At 55.7% G+C, this 12,483-nt stretch overlaps 2 protein-coding genes across 4 annotated transcripts in view; both read left to right on the forward strand.

The window, feature by feature from the left end:
• The window catches only part of SLX9 (SLX9 ribosome biogenesis factor), a 38,832-nt gene extending 38,107 nt beyond the window's left edge, over positions 1–725 (forward strand). For both annotated transcript variants that reach the window (XM_059868336.1, XM_059868335.1), the window contains one exon: positions 108–725. In XM_059868336.1, coding sequence (XP_059724319.1) covers positions 108–234 — 127 coding nt within the window. In that variant the 3' untranslated portion in view covers positions 235–725. The remainder of the gene's footprint in view (positions 1–107) is intronic.
• Positions 1–12,483, forward strand: part of ADARB1 (adenosine deaminase RNA specific B1) — a 55,373-nt gene that overhangs the window by 1,282 nt on the left and 41,608 nt on the right. Inside the window, exon 1 of one of the 2 annotated variants that reach the window (XM_059868333.1) lies at positions 10,775–10,877. The exons of the other annotated variant lie outside the window; for it this stretch is intronic. The gene's annotated coding sequence lies outside the window, so the exon portion shown is untranslated. Of the gene's footprint in view, positions 1–10,774; positions 10,878–12,483 lie in introns of those variants that run through there. 2 annotated transcript variants of the gene reach the window in all.

Genomic DNA, 12,483 nt, shown 5'->3' on the forward strand with positions numbered 1-12,483 from the left:
CGCTCTGTCTCAGCAGAAATCTGCTCCTTTATGAGCTGGTCCTTATCTGCTCAGTTCCTTTCACATGAGGCACTTAGAGAACTGCTGTGTTATTTTTCTTTCCTCAGAGAGGAGGAAGTGGCTCGGTTTCAAGAGGTTATCAGCGATCCCCAGTACAGAGCCAACCCCCTCCTGGCCATCAGCAAGCATCTCTCCGAGAGGCTGAGGCAGGGGGGAGCAGGGGAACTCCTTTAGAGCTTCAGCTGGGCCCAGACAGGCACAGGCTGCAGAGGAGCACATCCCTGGCACGACATCCCAGCCTCTTGGGCCCTTGGAAGCAGTTCAGCAGATGATGGAAACCAAGAGCCCTGCTTTCTGTCTGCAGGAATAATGCAGCTCTCTCCTGACAGGGGCAGCTGCTCCTTCACAGGCAGGCTGCAGGGAGCAGGCTGTTCTGAGAGATTCTTGGGCAGGCATTCATCTCCCTGCAAAGTGTCTTGAGGCATTGGCTCTTCTTGTGAGCAGGTATGCTTTCTGAAATTGTGCCAAACAGCCATGTGTCTGTTTCCTGTCACTCCCCCTCTCTCCCTGACAACTTTGAGGAGAGGTTCTTGCTTGCTCTGTTCAGGACCCCAAGCCCTGGAGCCCAGGAGGCTTTTGGAGTTTGTCATGACCAGTGCTGCTGTTCATAGAGATTGTTTTCTGTGAGAAATTTAGCTTTGGAATAAATGTACTTTCATACAGCACTGAGTTTGTCTGGCTCTTGTTTTGGTAAATAAGAATTGAAATATGAGTTCATTTCTTTCTCTGGAAAAATGACTTAAAATAATTGTTCTTTCCATGTGTACAGGGAATTGGGAGACTGCTGCAAGCAATGACCAATGCCTGCAGATCATGTCTGACTCAGGGACTTGCCTTCCTCCTGCCCTGGAGGGGCTTCCTGTGAGTGATGCTCATCCCTTTTGGCCTTTGTGCCTTGTTTGGCCTGCCCTGTAGGAAGCATCCCAAAACCTGTCCAGCCTGCAGGCTAGGAACTTCAGCCAGCTGTTTTTGGGATTGGGAACCTCTGGAGCAGGCTTTTCCTTTACCAAACACCAATGTTCACAAAACCCCAGGGAATTTTTGTGGGACACAGCTGAAGGCAGGGCCATTCCCTATTAGAGATGATCCTGATTTGACACCCAGAAATACCAGTGCTGTCTTTTGAACCATAAAAAATAAAGTTGACTGGTGCTTCTTAACCTTGGGAAGGCAGCCTGCTGACTCTGACCCAGGTTAGTGCCTGAAACCAGCTTCAGAGGAGGTGGCTGGCACCTTGGCCATGCTTGTCTTGCCTCCATAGTAATGCTGCTGCTGTTCTGTCTCTAGGCTGGCACTGCTGAACAAAGGCTTTGTCTGGTGCCTCTTGGCTCTGGCTGTCGCTGACTCTGCCTGTTAGAGAAATGCCACTCCTCTTCCCACAGGGCCTGGCAGGAGCTTCCTGCTGGCACAGGCTGCAGAGAGAGATGCTGACTCTGTCCCATCCTCCATTCTGTTGCTCTCAGGCTGGCCAGCCCCAGGTGCAGCCATCCTAGTGCAGAAAGGGAGGTGGAGAAGGCAAAGACATCCAAGAATTGAGATTGTTCAGCCTGGACAAGACAAAGCTCGGGGGAGACTGAGCCCCCTGACCCTCCCAGTGCCTATAGGAGTTCAACAAGAGCAAGAGAGGGGCTGTGGACAAACATCTGGAGGACCAGGACAAGGGAGAATGGCTTCACCGTGCCAGAGGGATGGATATTGGGAAGAAATTGTTCCCTGTGAGGCTGCTGAGGCCCTGGCACAGGTTTCCCAGAGAAGCTGTGGCTGCCCCATCCCTGGAAGTGTTTAAGGTCAGTTTGGATGGGCCTTGGAGCAGCCTGGTCTGGTGGGAAGTGTTCCTGCCCATGGCAGGGTGTTGGAACTGGATGAACTTTAAGGCTCTTTTCAACCCCCAGCCATTGTATAATTCTCTCATTCTGTGATTCTAAGTACAAGGAAGGATGGAAGACTGGAAACAGCAATGAGATAAGGAAAAAAAACGGTAACAGCAACAATGTTAATAAGAAAAGAGCACAGAAGAGGGGGTGATTGATGTGCAGCAGTGCTCACCCAGACCCTGAGACAATGCTGCTATGTTTTTCTTCGATTGCAAGCCAGAGACTCCGTATCCCTTACACTGGTGATGATGTCAGGTGGTATGGAAAAGTCCCTGGGTACTAGTCAGGACTTGGCTATACCTCTGCAAAGCCAGATCCAAGCACTTTGGAGCCCTCAAAGGCATTATGTCTGTCTGTGTAGGTCTCTCTGGGGTGGCAGCAACATGGGGTCCCTACCCCTCAGGCTGCTGGTGGATTTCCCAGCACCTTTAGGTGGCTACAGCCAGAGCTGGTCACTGGAAGCTTGGACACCAGCAGTGGAGTTGTCCAGCACTTGTTCCTTGCTCAGCCTGCTTGCTGGGTCCCATTCTTTCCCTTCAAACCTCTGGGAGCCAGCAGAGCTGAAGCCTCACGATGTGGGCAGTGAAGGGTTACTGATCTGGTAGAGGTGCTGAGCAAGGTGACCCCCAACCTTTTTACTGCTGGTAGCTGTCCCCACGTGGAGGTGTTGGAGCAGTGGCCCCCCTCAGTGCCTCCTGTAGCCAGGCTGGTGGCCCTGGGATGGGCTGGCACCCACTTGGCTGCGTGTGTAGCTCTGAGCCCTCTGTTTGGAATTGTTGGTCCCCCAGGAATTCAGCAGCAGTTAAACATGAGAGTGTTTAGAGCTCCAGTTCACAGCCTGCTGCTGCAGGCATCTCCTGCCCCCGCCATCCATCCGAGCAGTTGAGCAAAGGACTTGAAATCTGCCAGGAAACAGGCGTCTGAGACACAGAGTCGCCTTCGCAGTTGGCATGTTTTCAGGATGATAAAAGCTTTCACGCCTTTTTTTTTCTTTTTTAGATAGCAGGGTGGGAAAAAAATAGCTTCCAAGCTGTAAGGAGTAGTTGTGCCAGAGGGGTGGGTGGGGGCCCAACCCGGCAGCTCCAGACTTGGCAAGAAGTGAGTAAGCAGTGAATGCATCTCAGCTCGGCTCTGGAGAAATTTGGGGCTACTTTTTTGAGCTGTTCTCTTTCTTGTTGGGGATTTTGCCTTTGAAGGCTGTTCATAGAGCTGTGTCTGCAAGTGGGAGCCAGGGTATCCTGTCCATCTGGTGGATATTTTCAGCTATGCACAAAGCAGTGGGTGGAAGGGGATTCTCCCTTCCCATCAGCTCCTGGGTAGTGCTGTTGGTGTGCAGGGTTATTTTTTAATATCCCTGCTCTTCCTGCTCCCACGTTTCCCCGTGGTACCTGCCATGGCCCATGGGCTGGTTCCTGCTGGAGCAGGGCCTGCAGAGGTGCAGTGATCACACAGGCACAGCCCAGCCCTAGAAATCCCTTGGGTTGTGAGCACATTGCCTGCGTCCTTCTACCTTCCACTTGCTGCCTTGTCTGCCTGGGAAGTTTTCCTTACACACCTCATCCAAGTCCCCTTTGCCCGTGGAAAATGTGCTTTTGCTGGGTTGAGGGCACTTTTGCTTACACTCTGTTTGAAGCCATGAGCTGCCCTATGTGCCCATGGCTTTCTTTGATCCCCTGGAGCCAACTAAGCCTGTGAGATGGCTTTTGCCAGCCCTGCCAGCCCTGGCACTGAGGCACGTGCTGCTGCTGTGGGTGTTGGGGTGGAGCTGGCTGCCTCCCAGGCTGCCACAGAAACCTGGGCTCCAGATGGCTCATCCTGAGTGCTGGCTGGGAGCAGTGGGGCTGGGGGACTGCCATGGCCTCCTTGGGGTGACTCCCAGCTTGTCCAGCTGAAAGCAGGCCCTGAGCCATGGAACTCCAGCCCTCAGCTGCACTTCTTCCTCTCTCCTTAGGGTGCCAGTGGCAGCTGGTGAGGAGCAGTGGGAATACTGGGAGCATTGGGTCTCTGCTGCAGCGTGGTTGCTCTCCTCTGCTCTCAGGCTAGGGCACAGCAGGACTGACTGCCTTCCCTTGCATTTCCTCACCACAGCCACTGCTCAGCCTGAGCTTTGAGCCTCCAGGGGTCCTGTGGGGGTCTGTCTGTAGGTTTGGTGTATGGGGGTGAGGAGTTTCTCCCAGCTCACAAAAAAGACATGCTCTCCTTACCCTTCCATAGCCTGGCACATCACCAGAGGTCACCAGTCACACCCCAGCCCACAGGAGAGGCTGCCTGGGGCACCTTGCCAGGGACATGGCTGCAGGTGCCAGCAGACCCCTCCAGCCATGGTGATGGCCCTCCACAGTCCCACTGTGGGCATTGTTGCTGACCCAGCACTCAGGGAGCTCCAGACAGTTGAAGCTCCAGTGTCTCCTGCTCCTTCAGGCCCAGAAGGTGGCTGGCAGAGCAGAGACTTGGCACTTCTGACCTCCTGCCACTCTTGCATGCTCCAGCATGTGCAGTGAGTGCTTTCCCATGTGGGGTTACTTCCTTTCCCAGATGCCCTCTTCCCTGGCTGATCCTTACATTTCCCACACTTGTATCTGCTTCTTTTGCCTTTTATTCACCTCTGAAACCAGCCCAGGTGGGTGCTTGCAGGAGCAGCCTCAGGGAAGCCCAGGAAATAGAACTGCATGCAAATCTGAGCTGTTAGATGGTTTTGGGAGCAGATGGGATTGGCACCAGCAGCTCCTTTCATTGAGGTGTTGCATAAGAGAGGGGCAGAGGTGAATCACCTGATCCAGCTTTTGCTTCAGAGCTCAGCCCCACTTGTCCCTGCCCAGAAGAGCAGGTTTCACCTTTTTTGCCTTTGTCTGTTGGCAGCACTGCCCTTGGTGGCCATCCTGCCTGGATGTGCTGTCAGTGCTGGGCCCTGGCCTTCCCAGCACTCGGGTAGGATGCAGCAGGCTTCCCTTGAGAGGAGCAGTCCTGTTCTGCTCTTGGCTTCCTGACCTCCCACCAGCTGCTAATCCCAGGAGGGCTCTGCCTCTTATCCCATGGCAGCTGAGTTTCTTGAAGAGCTTTTGGGTATTCTTTAAGTGCTTAAGAGCATTGCCACATACCACTTTGAAATCCCCATAAAGTCCAGTTAATTGGATCACCCTTATCTCCACACTCACCATTTCCTTGCAAGGGAAAGCCCTGCTGCTGACTCTTCCCAATGAGATAATTATCTGGGATCTGCTGGTTGTGCTGTGAGCCATGATTGCTTTATGTGAGGTGTTAAACCTGGCTTTGTGTTTTTAGTTTGATGAGCAATTCAGTGCTGGTCAGACATTCTTTTCTGGGAGAGGCAGCTGGCGTGTGGCTCTGTGCTTTCTGTCTGTCTGCTCCTGATGCCTCACTGGGTGCTCTGGCATCCCAGACTGGGATTGGCATCAGGAGTGGTGTTGCTGACAGGGGGATAAGGATTTTTGTGGTGGCTTTTTTTTTTTTTCCCTAACCAATTCAATTTTTTTAATGAAATAAGTTTAACATGTGCAAACATATTTAAACAAAACACAGTGCCTTGCTAGCAGCGTTTTTAAGATTTAGACCTTTTCATCTGGATTCTCTGAGATTTTCCAGACTGCTTGATTACAAGTAGGATGCATAAAATATTATCTGTGGGTTTCTCTCTGCTTTAACGATTGGTGTTGTGTGCCAGATGGGCTGTGTTGGTGACCTTGTCTGAACTCAGTGTGGTTTGTACATGAACCATACAGGTCTGCCTGTATCTGCTCCTTGTGGGTCCTCATCCCCAAACATCTGGGGGGCCACAGCTGTCCCTGATGGTGGGCAGTGAGGAGTGGGGTCTGCATCCATGCTCAGTGTTCCTGAACTGAGAATTTCTGTGGTTTAATGCAGTGCAGGTTCTCTTTGAGACTGTGTAAGCCACGACCATGCTGCTGGCCTGTCTGCCCAAGGAGTGAGGAGGATGCAGTTTGCTGAGGAGGATGTTGACAGTGGTGCACACATTGTTTGCCTGATGCTCCCTGGACTTGGTTTCAGCAGCTCAAGTAGGAGAGGAAGCTTAGACAAAGAAATGTCCCAAACAGGAAGGTGCTAGAAAGGGAACAGGCCCCCAGCAGGTAAAAGCAGGTGACACCAGGATATCCTCCCAAGTGAAGGAGATGGAGGAAGAGATAATCACCCCGGGGCAGGCTCCTCTTTGTTCCAGCTCAGCCAGCCCGGGGAGTGGGGGTGGCCAGAGGTTCTCAGCTGAGCCCTTGGTCTGTATTTAACGTGTGCTTTGTCTGGCTTTAGCAGGAGCTGTTTGAGGGTAGAGGGACAGAAGCCAGCCCACGGAAGGGGAGAGGCAAGAAGAGTTGCTTCCCTGGGGGATGCTGCTGCTCTCCACAGCCTCGGCAGGGAGGAAGGGGGAGCTCAGAGCCCTGCTGTGGGGCAGGGCCAGGGCGTCATCAGTGTCCCCAGCTGTGAGCCCAGACAGCCTGATGGGTTTATGAGCACATCCACAGCCCTGGTGCCACGGCCTGGAGCTGTGCTGGTGGCTCCAGGCTGGAAGCCCTGTTGGTGCTCGGGGCAGAGGGGATGTGGCTGTGTTTGCAGCTGGTTTGGATACACCTAACAGCTGTCCTGGGTACATGTCATCACTGCTCACCCATGTGGTGGCTCATCTAAACACCTTCCACTTCACTGGCAGAGCAACCCCTGCCTGCCTCATGAATCCCTTTGCTTTGGGAGCAGGAGGTGTTACTGTGGGGAGACACTTAACTCTTCAGATGTCAGCAGATGTCAGCTCTGTTGATGTTCCCCCAGCCACCTTTTGGCCCTGTGTGCAGAGGTGGAGCCTGTGCTGCTTTCAGGGGTGCTGTGCCCACGATGCCTGGTGTGGGTGGTGGGCTCCAGGAGAGCACTGGGATGCTCATCATTGCTCAGTGTGCACTGCAGGTGCAGCAGACAAGCAGTGGATGCTGCAGGCACCTGGGGTGAGCTCTGGATGCTGCTGGTGAGCAGTGTAAACAGAAGTGGTGAACCAATTCAAGCAATCCTTTTCCATGCATTTTTCCAACTTCTCACATGCCTTGGGGTTTTTGAGCCAGAGATGTTCTTGTACTTGAATAGCACTTGCTGGATCTTGCTTCCAGTTTTTCCTCCTCCTAATTCCCAATGTTAATTTTTCTTTTTTGTTTTTTTGACCACTCCTTGTCACAGTTCCACAAAAGGTCAGCTCGATCTGTCATGGTGCCAGGGCCTTGCAGCTGAGCAGGAGCAGCCAGCCTACACTGGAGCTCATCTGCCATGAGCAGAACCTCCCTGGATGCTCGTGGTTTGAAAACTGGCCTTGTGTTGGTCACTGAGCTGGGTGGTTCATGACCTGTTGCTGGGCAGTGCTCAGACTGTCTCCAGGGCAGTTCTGCATTTTGGTGTCTGGTCATTCCTGCCCACTGTGACCCCAAGGGCACATTTTGCCACGGGTGGCACCACCCAGCCCCATGCCTGTGGGTGTGAGAGGATGAGGGGGAGCCAGAGTCCTTCCTCTGCAGTGGGGTCCCTGCAGGTGGGGTGAGAAGACCAGGACCACTGGTGCTCGTGTCACACTGCACTGGATGTCACTCTTCCTCCAGCCCCAAGGATGGGGTTCCCTGTGGGTGGAGATCCCTGTCTTTAGGATGTGTTCCCTGCCAGCGGGGGGCCTCTCTGTCTTGGGGCTGCCCTGATGCAGCTCTTCCCTTGGATGCCATCAGGCAGGGCACTCTGCCTGGCTGTCACCCGATCTGTTTGCTCACAGGCACTCTGGCACCACCGTCCTGCCTGCAGACCCAGCTCAGGACACCGTGTGGGCATGAGGACACACCTCAGCATTGTTCAGGGGTCTACACAAGCAGGTTACTGCAGGAGGAGCTGCCAAGCTGCCTGGAAGCACGTGCTGCCTTAGAAATTCCTGTTCCACAGCACCTGTGAAGCAGCTGAATCTTTGATTAGGCAGCTGCGCTCCCCAGTTGTCCTGCAGCAGCAGCCACCACCCCGGTGACAATGCCATTGTCCTTCCACAGCACTGCCAGCCCTCCACTCAGCAAGGAATGGGTTAAACATCCTCCCTCCTTTTTTGCAGCGTGGATTTGGAAACAGGTTCCCCAGGCTTGGCAGCTGCCCCGCTTAGGATCATATGGCGACAGCAGGGAGAAACTCCTAAGCTTGGATCTGCTGCCAGGGCTTTTCAGGGATGCAGCTTCTGTGGGGTTGGTGGCACAGCATGGTGGAGGAGGTGCTGGGTCTGGCAGTACATGCACCACATCCTCAGGTGAGGCTGAGGACTCCAGAAGCAGGTCTGCAGGAGCTGGCGTGCTGGGGGCAAGGTGTGTGTCCAGTACCATGGATGTGGGGTGGAGAACCCATCCAGATCCATGCAGAGCTGTGCACCAGGACCAGCACACAGGGTTCAGCACATGTGGGGACCCCAGGGAGCAAAACCAGTTTGCAAATCAGGTTTCCTGGGGTGGAAAATCCCTGTCAGAGCATGGAAACCATGAAGCTGCTTTTGACTTGAGGAGTTTGAAATGGGCCGTGCTCGCCTCTGTGAGTGACTGCTTAATATTTCCAATTTCCCAGGACTTGGATGAAAAAGCCATTGTTAAAGAGCCATTCATTTATTAAAGTGGGTTTACAGAAAACAAACCAAGCCAAAAACACCCGACCAATAAAAAAAACCCAAGAAACCCACACCAAGGTTTGAATGACTTGGAAAACTGTGATGTTTCATAAGCACCAGCAGCTGAGTCACAGTGGCTCAGCTCAGCAAGACCAGTGCTGTTGGGGAGGGAGCCCCTTTCATTCCACAGTGGCAGGGTGCCAGCTAATCCACGGTGGGGCTGGATCTGCCATTGAGTGGGACAAGGAGCCTGGGAACACGCTGGGCCTCCCAGCCCAGCCTTGTCCCTGCCACATTTTGGAAGGGACCACAATGGGTCCCCTGGTCCAACCTCGCAGCTCAGGCAGGATCATCCCAGAGCACATGGCACAGGATGGTGTCTGGCAGTGATTTTCCCAACATCCTGGTGGGACACAGCCGCTTTGGTGACACAGAGGTGGAACTGAGGAGGTTTTGTTTCCTGGCTTCGCTGCTGATCCTAAGGCAGGGGAAAAATGCAGTGGTTAGTGTTACATTTCCTGAGTGTAAAATGGGATAAGAAAACACAGGCAGGCATTCCCAAGGCATTCCCAGAGGTGAAGGCACCAGCAGCCAAAAGCTGCCTGCCCGTTTTTCCTGCTGCTCCTGAGCAGGGCAGAGGCGAAGGGCGGTGCCTTGAGAGAAGGAAGTATAAAAATAGGTTGTTGTTTCCAGCACTGCCTTTTGTGTTGATCCTCTTTACCCTCTCCCTGCATGGATATTCACCTCACCAGGAGCTGGGAGAGAAGGAAGAAGCCCCGAGCCTCTCAGTGCTGCACCTGGAGCCGTGCTGGGCAGTGAAGGGATGTGGTAATGTGGGTGTCAAGATTGAGCAATGGTGGTTGATGCAGCAACACGTGTCAGCACATGTCCAGGACCAGAGGAAAGGGCCTCAAGCTGTACCAGGGGAGGTTTAGATTGGATATTAGGAAAAATTCCTTCACTGAAAAGGTGGCCAGGTAGCCTCAAAGGGACAGGAAGCTGGGAAAGTTAAGATTTCTCTGGTTGATGTCTGTAGTCACTGAGACTTTGGGACATGATGGAAGTGCTCTGAAGGGCACAGATGAGGAGTGATATCAGGCTGCAAGCCTGAATCCCAGTTCCTGGTGGGGTAAAGATCCTGAGCCACAAAAACTGGGGAGAGCAAGGCCAGCACTGCATTCCTCTGTGTCCTGCAGCATCCCATGGGCTGAGCCAGGCTCAGGACCTGCAGGTGTCATTAAACTGCAGTGGCCTGCAGTGGTTTTAAACTGACAGTAAGTAGGTTTAGACTGGATATTGGGACAAAATTCGTGGCTGTGAAGGTAGTGAGGCCCTGGCACAGGTTGCCCAGAGGAGATGTGGTTGCCCCATCCCTAAAGTGTTCCAGCCAGTTTGGACAGAGCCTGGGGCAAATAGTGGAAGGTGCCCCTGCCCGTGGCAGAGGGTGGAAGGGGATGAGCTTTAAGGTCCCTTCCAACCTGATCCATTCTGGGATTGCAGGTCACAAACCTGCTCCCTAGGTGACCACACGCCTTCTAAGCCTGCTGTCACAAACAGCCAAGGTTCAGAGCAGTTATTTCATCCTTTTCGGATCCCCTGCTCCACAGGAGCATGAAGCCCTAACACACATCAAGAGCCATACAGGCGGTGGAAGCACTGATGAACCAGACTGCTGTTTGGGTGGCGATCTCCCACCGCATCTGGAAACACCGTTTGGCCTTCTCGTCTTGGTGCGCTGGGATGCGCTCCGACCCGGACACCGCATCCAGGACGACGCTGGAATGGCAGAGGCTCATTGCTTGGGCCCCGTGGGAGGTGCTGGGTGTCCCGGCAGTGGGGGCTGGTGCGGGGCCGCTCCGGGTGCGGGGCCGCTCCGGGTGCGGGGTCGTGGCTGTGCGGTGCGGGGTGCGGGGGGTCCCAGCCGGCGGGGGGCGCGAACCGTGCACCGCGCGGCCCCGCCCCCGCGGCGGCCCCGCCCTCCTCTCGCCCAATCAGCGCCGCTCGTCCCAGCGCCCGGCCCCGCCCCTCGCCTGCCCGTTGCCATCTCCGCCGCGCGCGAGCGCCCTCGGCCCCGCCCCCGCTCGCGCTCGGCCCCGCCAATGGGGATGACGGAGCGGCCCGCGGCCCCGCCCCCGCGCGCGCGGGGCTCGCGCCGCTGGCGGGCCCGGCGCGGCCTGCACGTCGGCGGCGGCGCGCGCACGGAGCCGCGGCGGCGGCGGCGGCGGCGCAGCGGGGCCGCCGCGGGGCTCGGCCGGGACCGCGCATGGCGGAGCGGCGGCGGCGGCGGCGGGACCCGGGCAGCGGCGCGGACGGAGGTGAGCCCGGGCTGCGGCGGCGGGGCGGGAGCGCCCCGCGGGACCTGTCCAGGTCCTGATGCGGTGGCAGGTGCCGGTGGCGGTCGGCCCGGCCGCCCCGCACCTGTTGAGGACGGCGGGGGCTGGGCGGGCCGGGCCGCGGTGGAGGTGCCGGTGCGGGGGCGCAGTGCGGCGCGGAGCGGGGCCCGGCCGTTCCCGGCGGGGGCGGGCGCCCGGGCGGGCTCCCCCGGGCAGGGGCCGCGGCGGCGGCGGCGTTGGGGCCGTTCTGGGGGTGCCGCAACCGCGGGAAGTTCGGCCCCGGCCGCCCGAGCCGGGCGCAGCTCCCCCGCGGCACCGGCCGCCCGTCAGGGGCCGCGGGGAGCGGAGAACCCCTGTGCGGGGCCGGCGCTGCCGCGGGGGCCGGCTTGGCCTCCTGCCCTTCTCCGGTACCCCCCGGCCGCCGCCGTGCTCCTCCGGCGGCGCCGGGTCCGGGTCCGGCCGCCCCCGGCACCGCCGCCCGCCCTCTGCAGTGGGGAGGCGGCGCGTCCTTGGAGAGCAGCTCGGGCGTGAAACGCGGCCGCACATCCCAGCGCCTCTCCTTCCCGGCTGGATAACCCCGGCACAGCCCTTCTCCAGCTGTTGCCCTGGCCCCCGGTGGGTTTCCTTGTTCCTTTGGGGTTTGGTTGGATTTGTGCTGTGTTCGGAGCAAAACTGCAGCCGTGAGATCTGTGATTGTGCTTTTCAAAGTCTGGTTTGCTTAAAAAAACAGAGATAAAAGGCTCCCGAAGGGCGCCTGTCTGGTGCCCGAGGGGCAGCGCTGGCCTGGGCTGCTCCTGCTCTCTGCCCATCTTCACCTTGTACCTCTCAGGACTCCTGGTCATGGCAGAGAGGTTACAGAGTATTCAGGACTCTGCACTCATGCTGGTGAATCCACAGAATCGATGGATGAGCCACCATCAGCCATGCTGGTCCTTGGCCTGGGCTTTAATGTTTCCTTTTTCATTTTAAAATTTTTATCTACTTTTTTCGGTGATATATAAAGGAAAGACCAGCTTCATGTAATTTTTTAGCATAAACAATATTAGGGTCTCATTTCTTACCGTTTTTTATTTTATCCAAGTGCTGATGAGCTTACTGGTGCCGTTTTTTATTTTATCCAAGTGCTGGTGAGCTTACTGGTGCTGTTTTTTATTTTATCCAAGTGCTGGTGAGCTTACTGGTGCTGTTGGGATCTCCCAGGCACCCTGCTTGCTCTGTGAGTTACTCTGTCACTCCTGAGAGTGAAGTTGTGGCATTGTTCTTGGAGCTGTTTTATGCTGGAGGGTGGCAGCGGGCCAGCCTTCCTGGACACACAAGATGTTTAGAATAATTAGTGATGAAATACCCCTTTAAAATAATTGTTTGGGTTTATCTAGCACTCAGTTGTAGCAATATCTACCTCTAAAAATAGGCAGGCCTCTGTGTAATGAGCCTGGTAGTATAAACAAGTCATATCTTGAATGGCTGTTGTTACTTTTGGGATGTCCGAGACAGATGCCTTTGGGGGTTTTGCCAAATCTCGTGTCTAACCTTTTTTTTCCCCTCTGCAGTGAGCTGTGTTTCTTGGCCCTTACTCCATGCAGTGTGT

Source organism: Haemorhous mexicanus, chromosome 26 (genome assembly GCF_027477595.1).
Source record: "Haemorhous mexicanus isolate bHaeMex1 chromosome 26, bHaeMex1.pri, whole genome shotgun sequence".
In the NCBI taxonomy this organism is placed as follows: Eukaryota; Metazoa; Chordata; class Aves; order Passeriformes; family Fringillidae; genus Haemorhous; species Haemorhous mexicanus.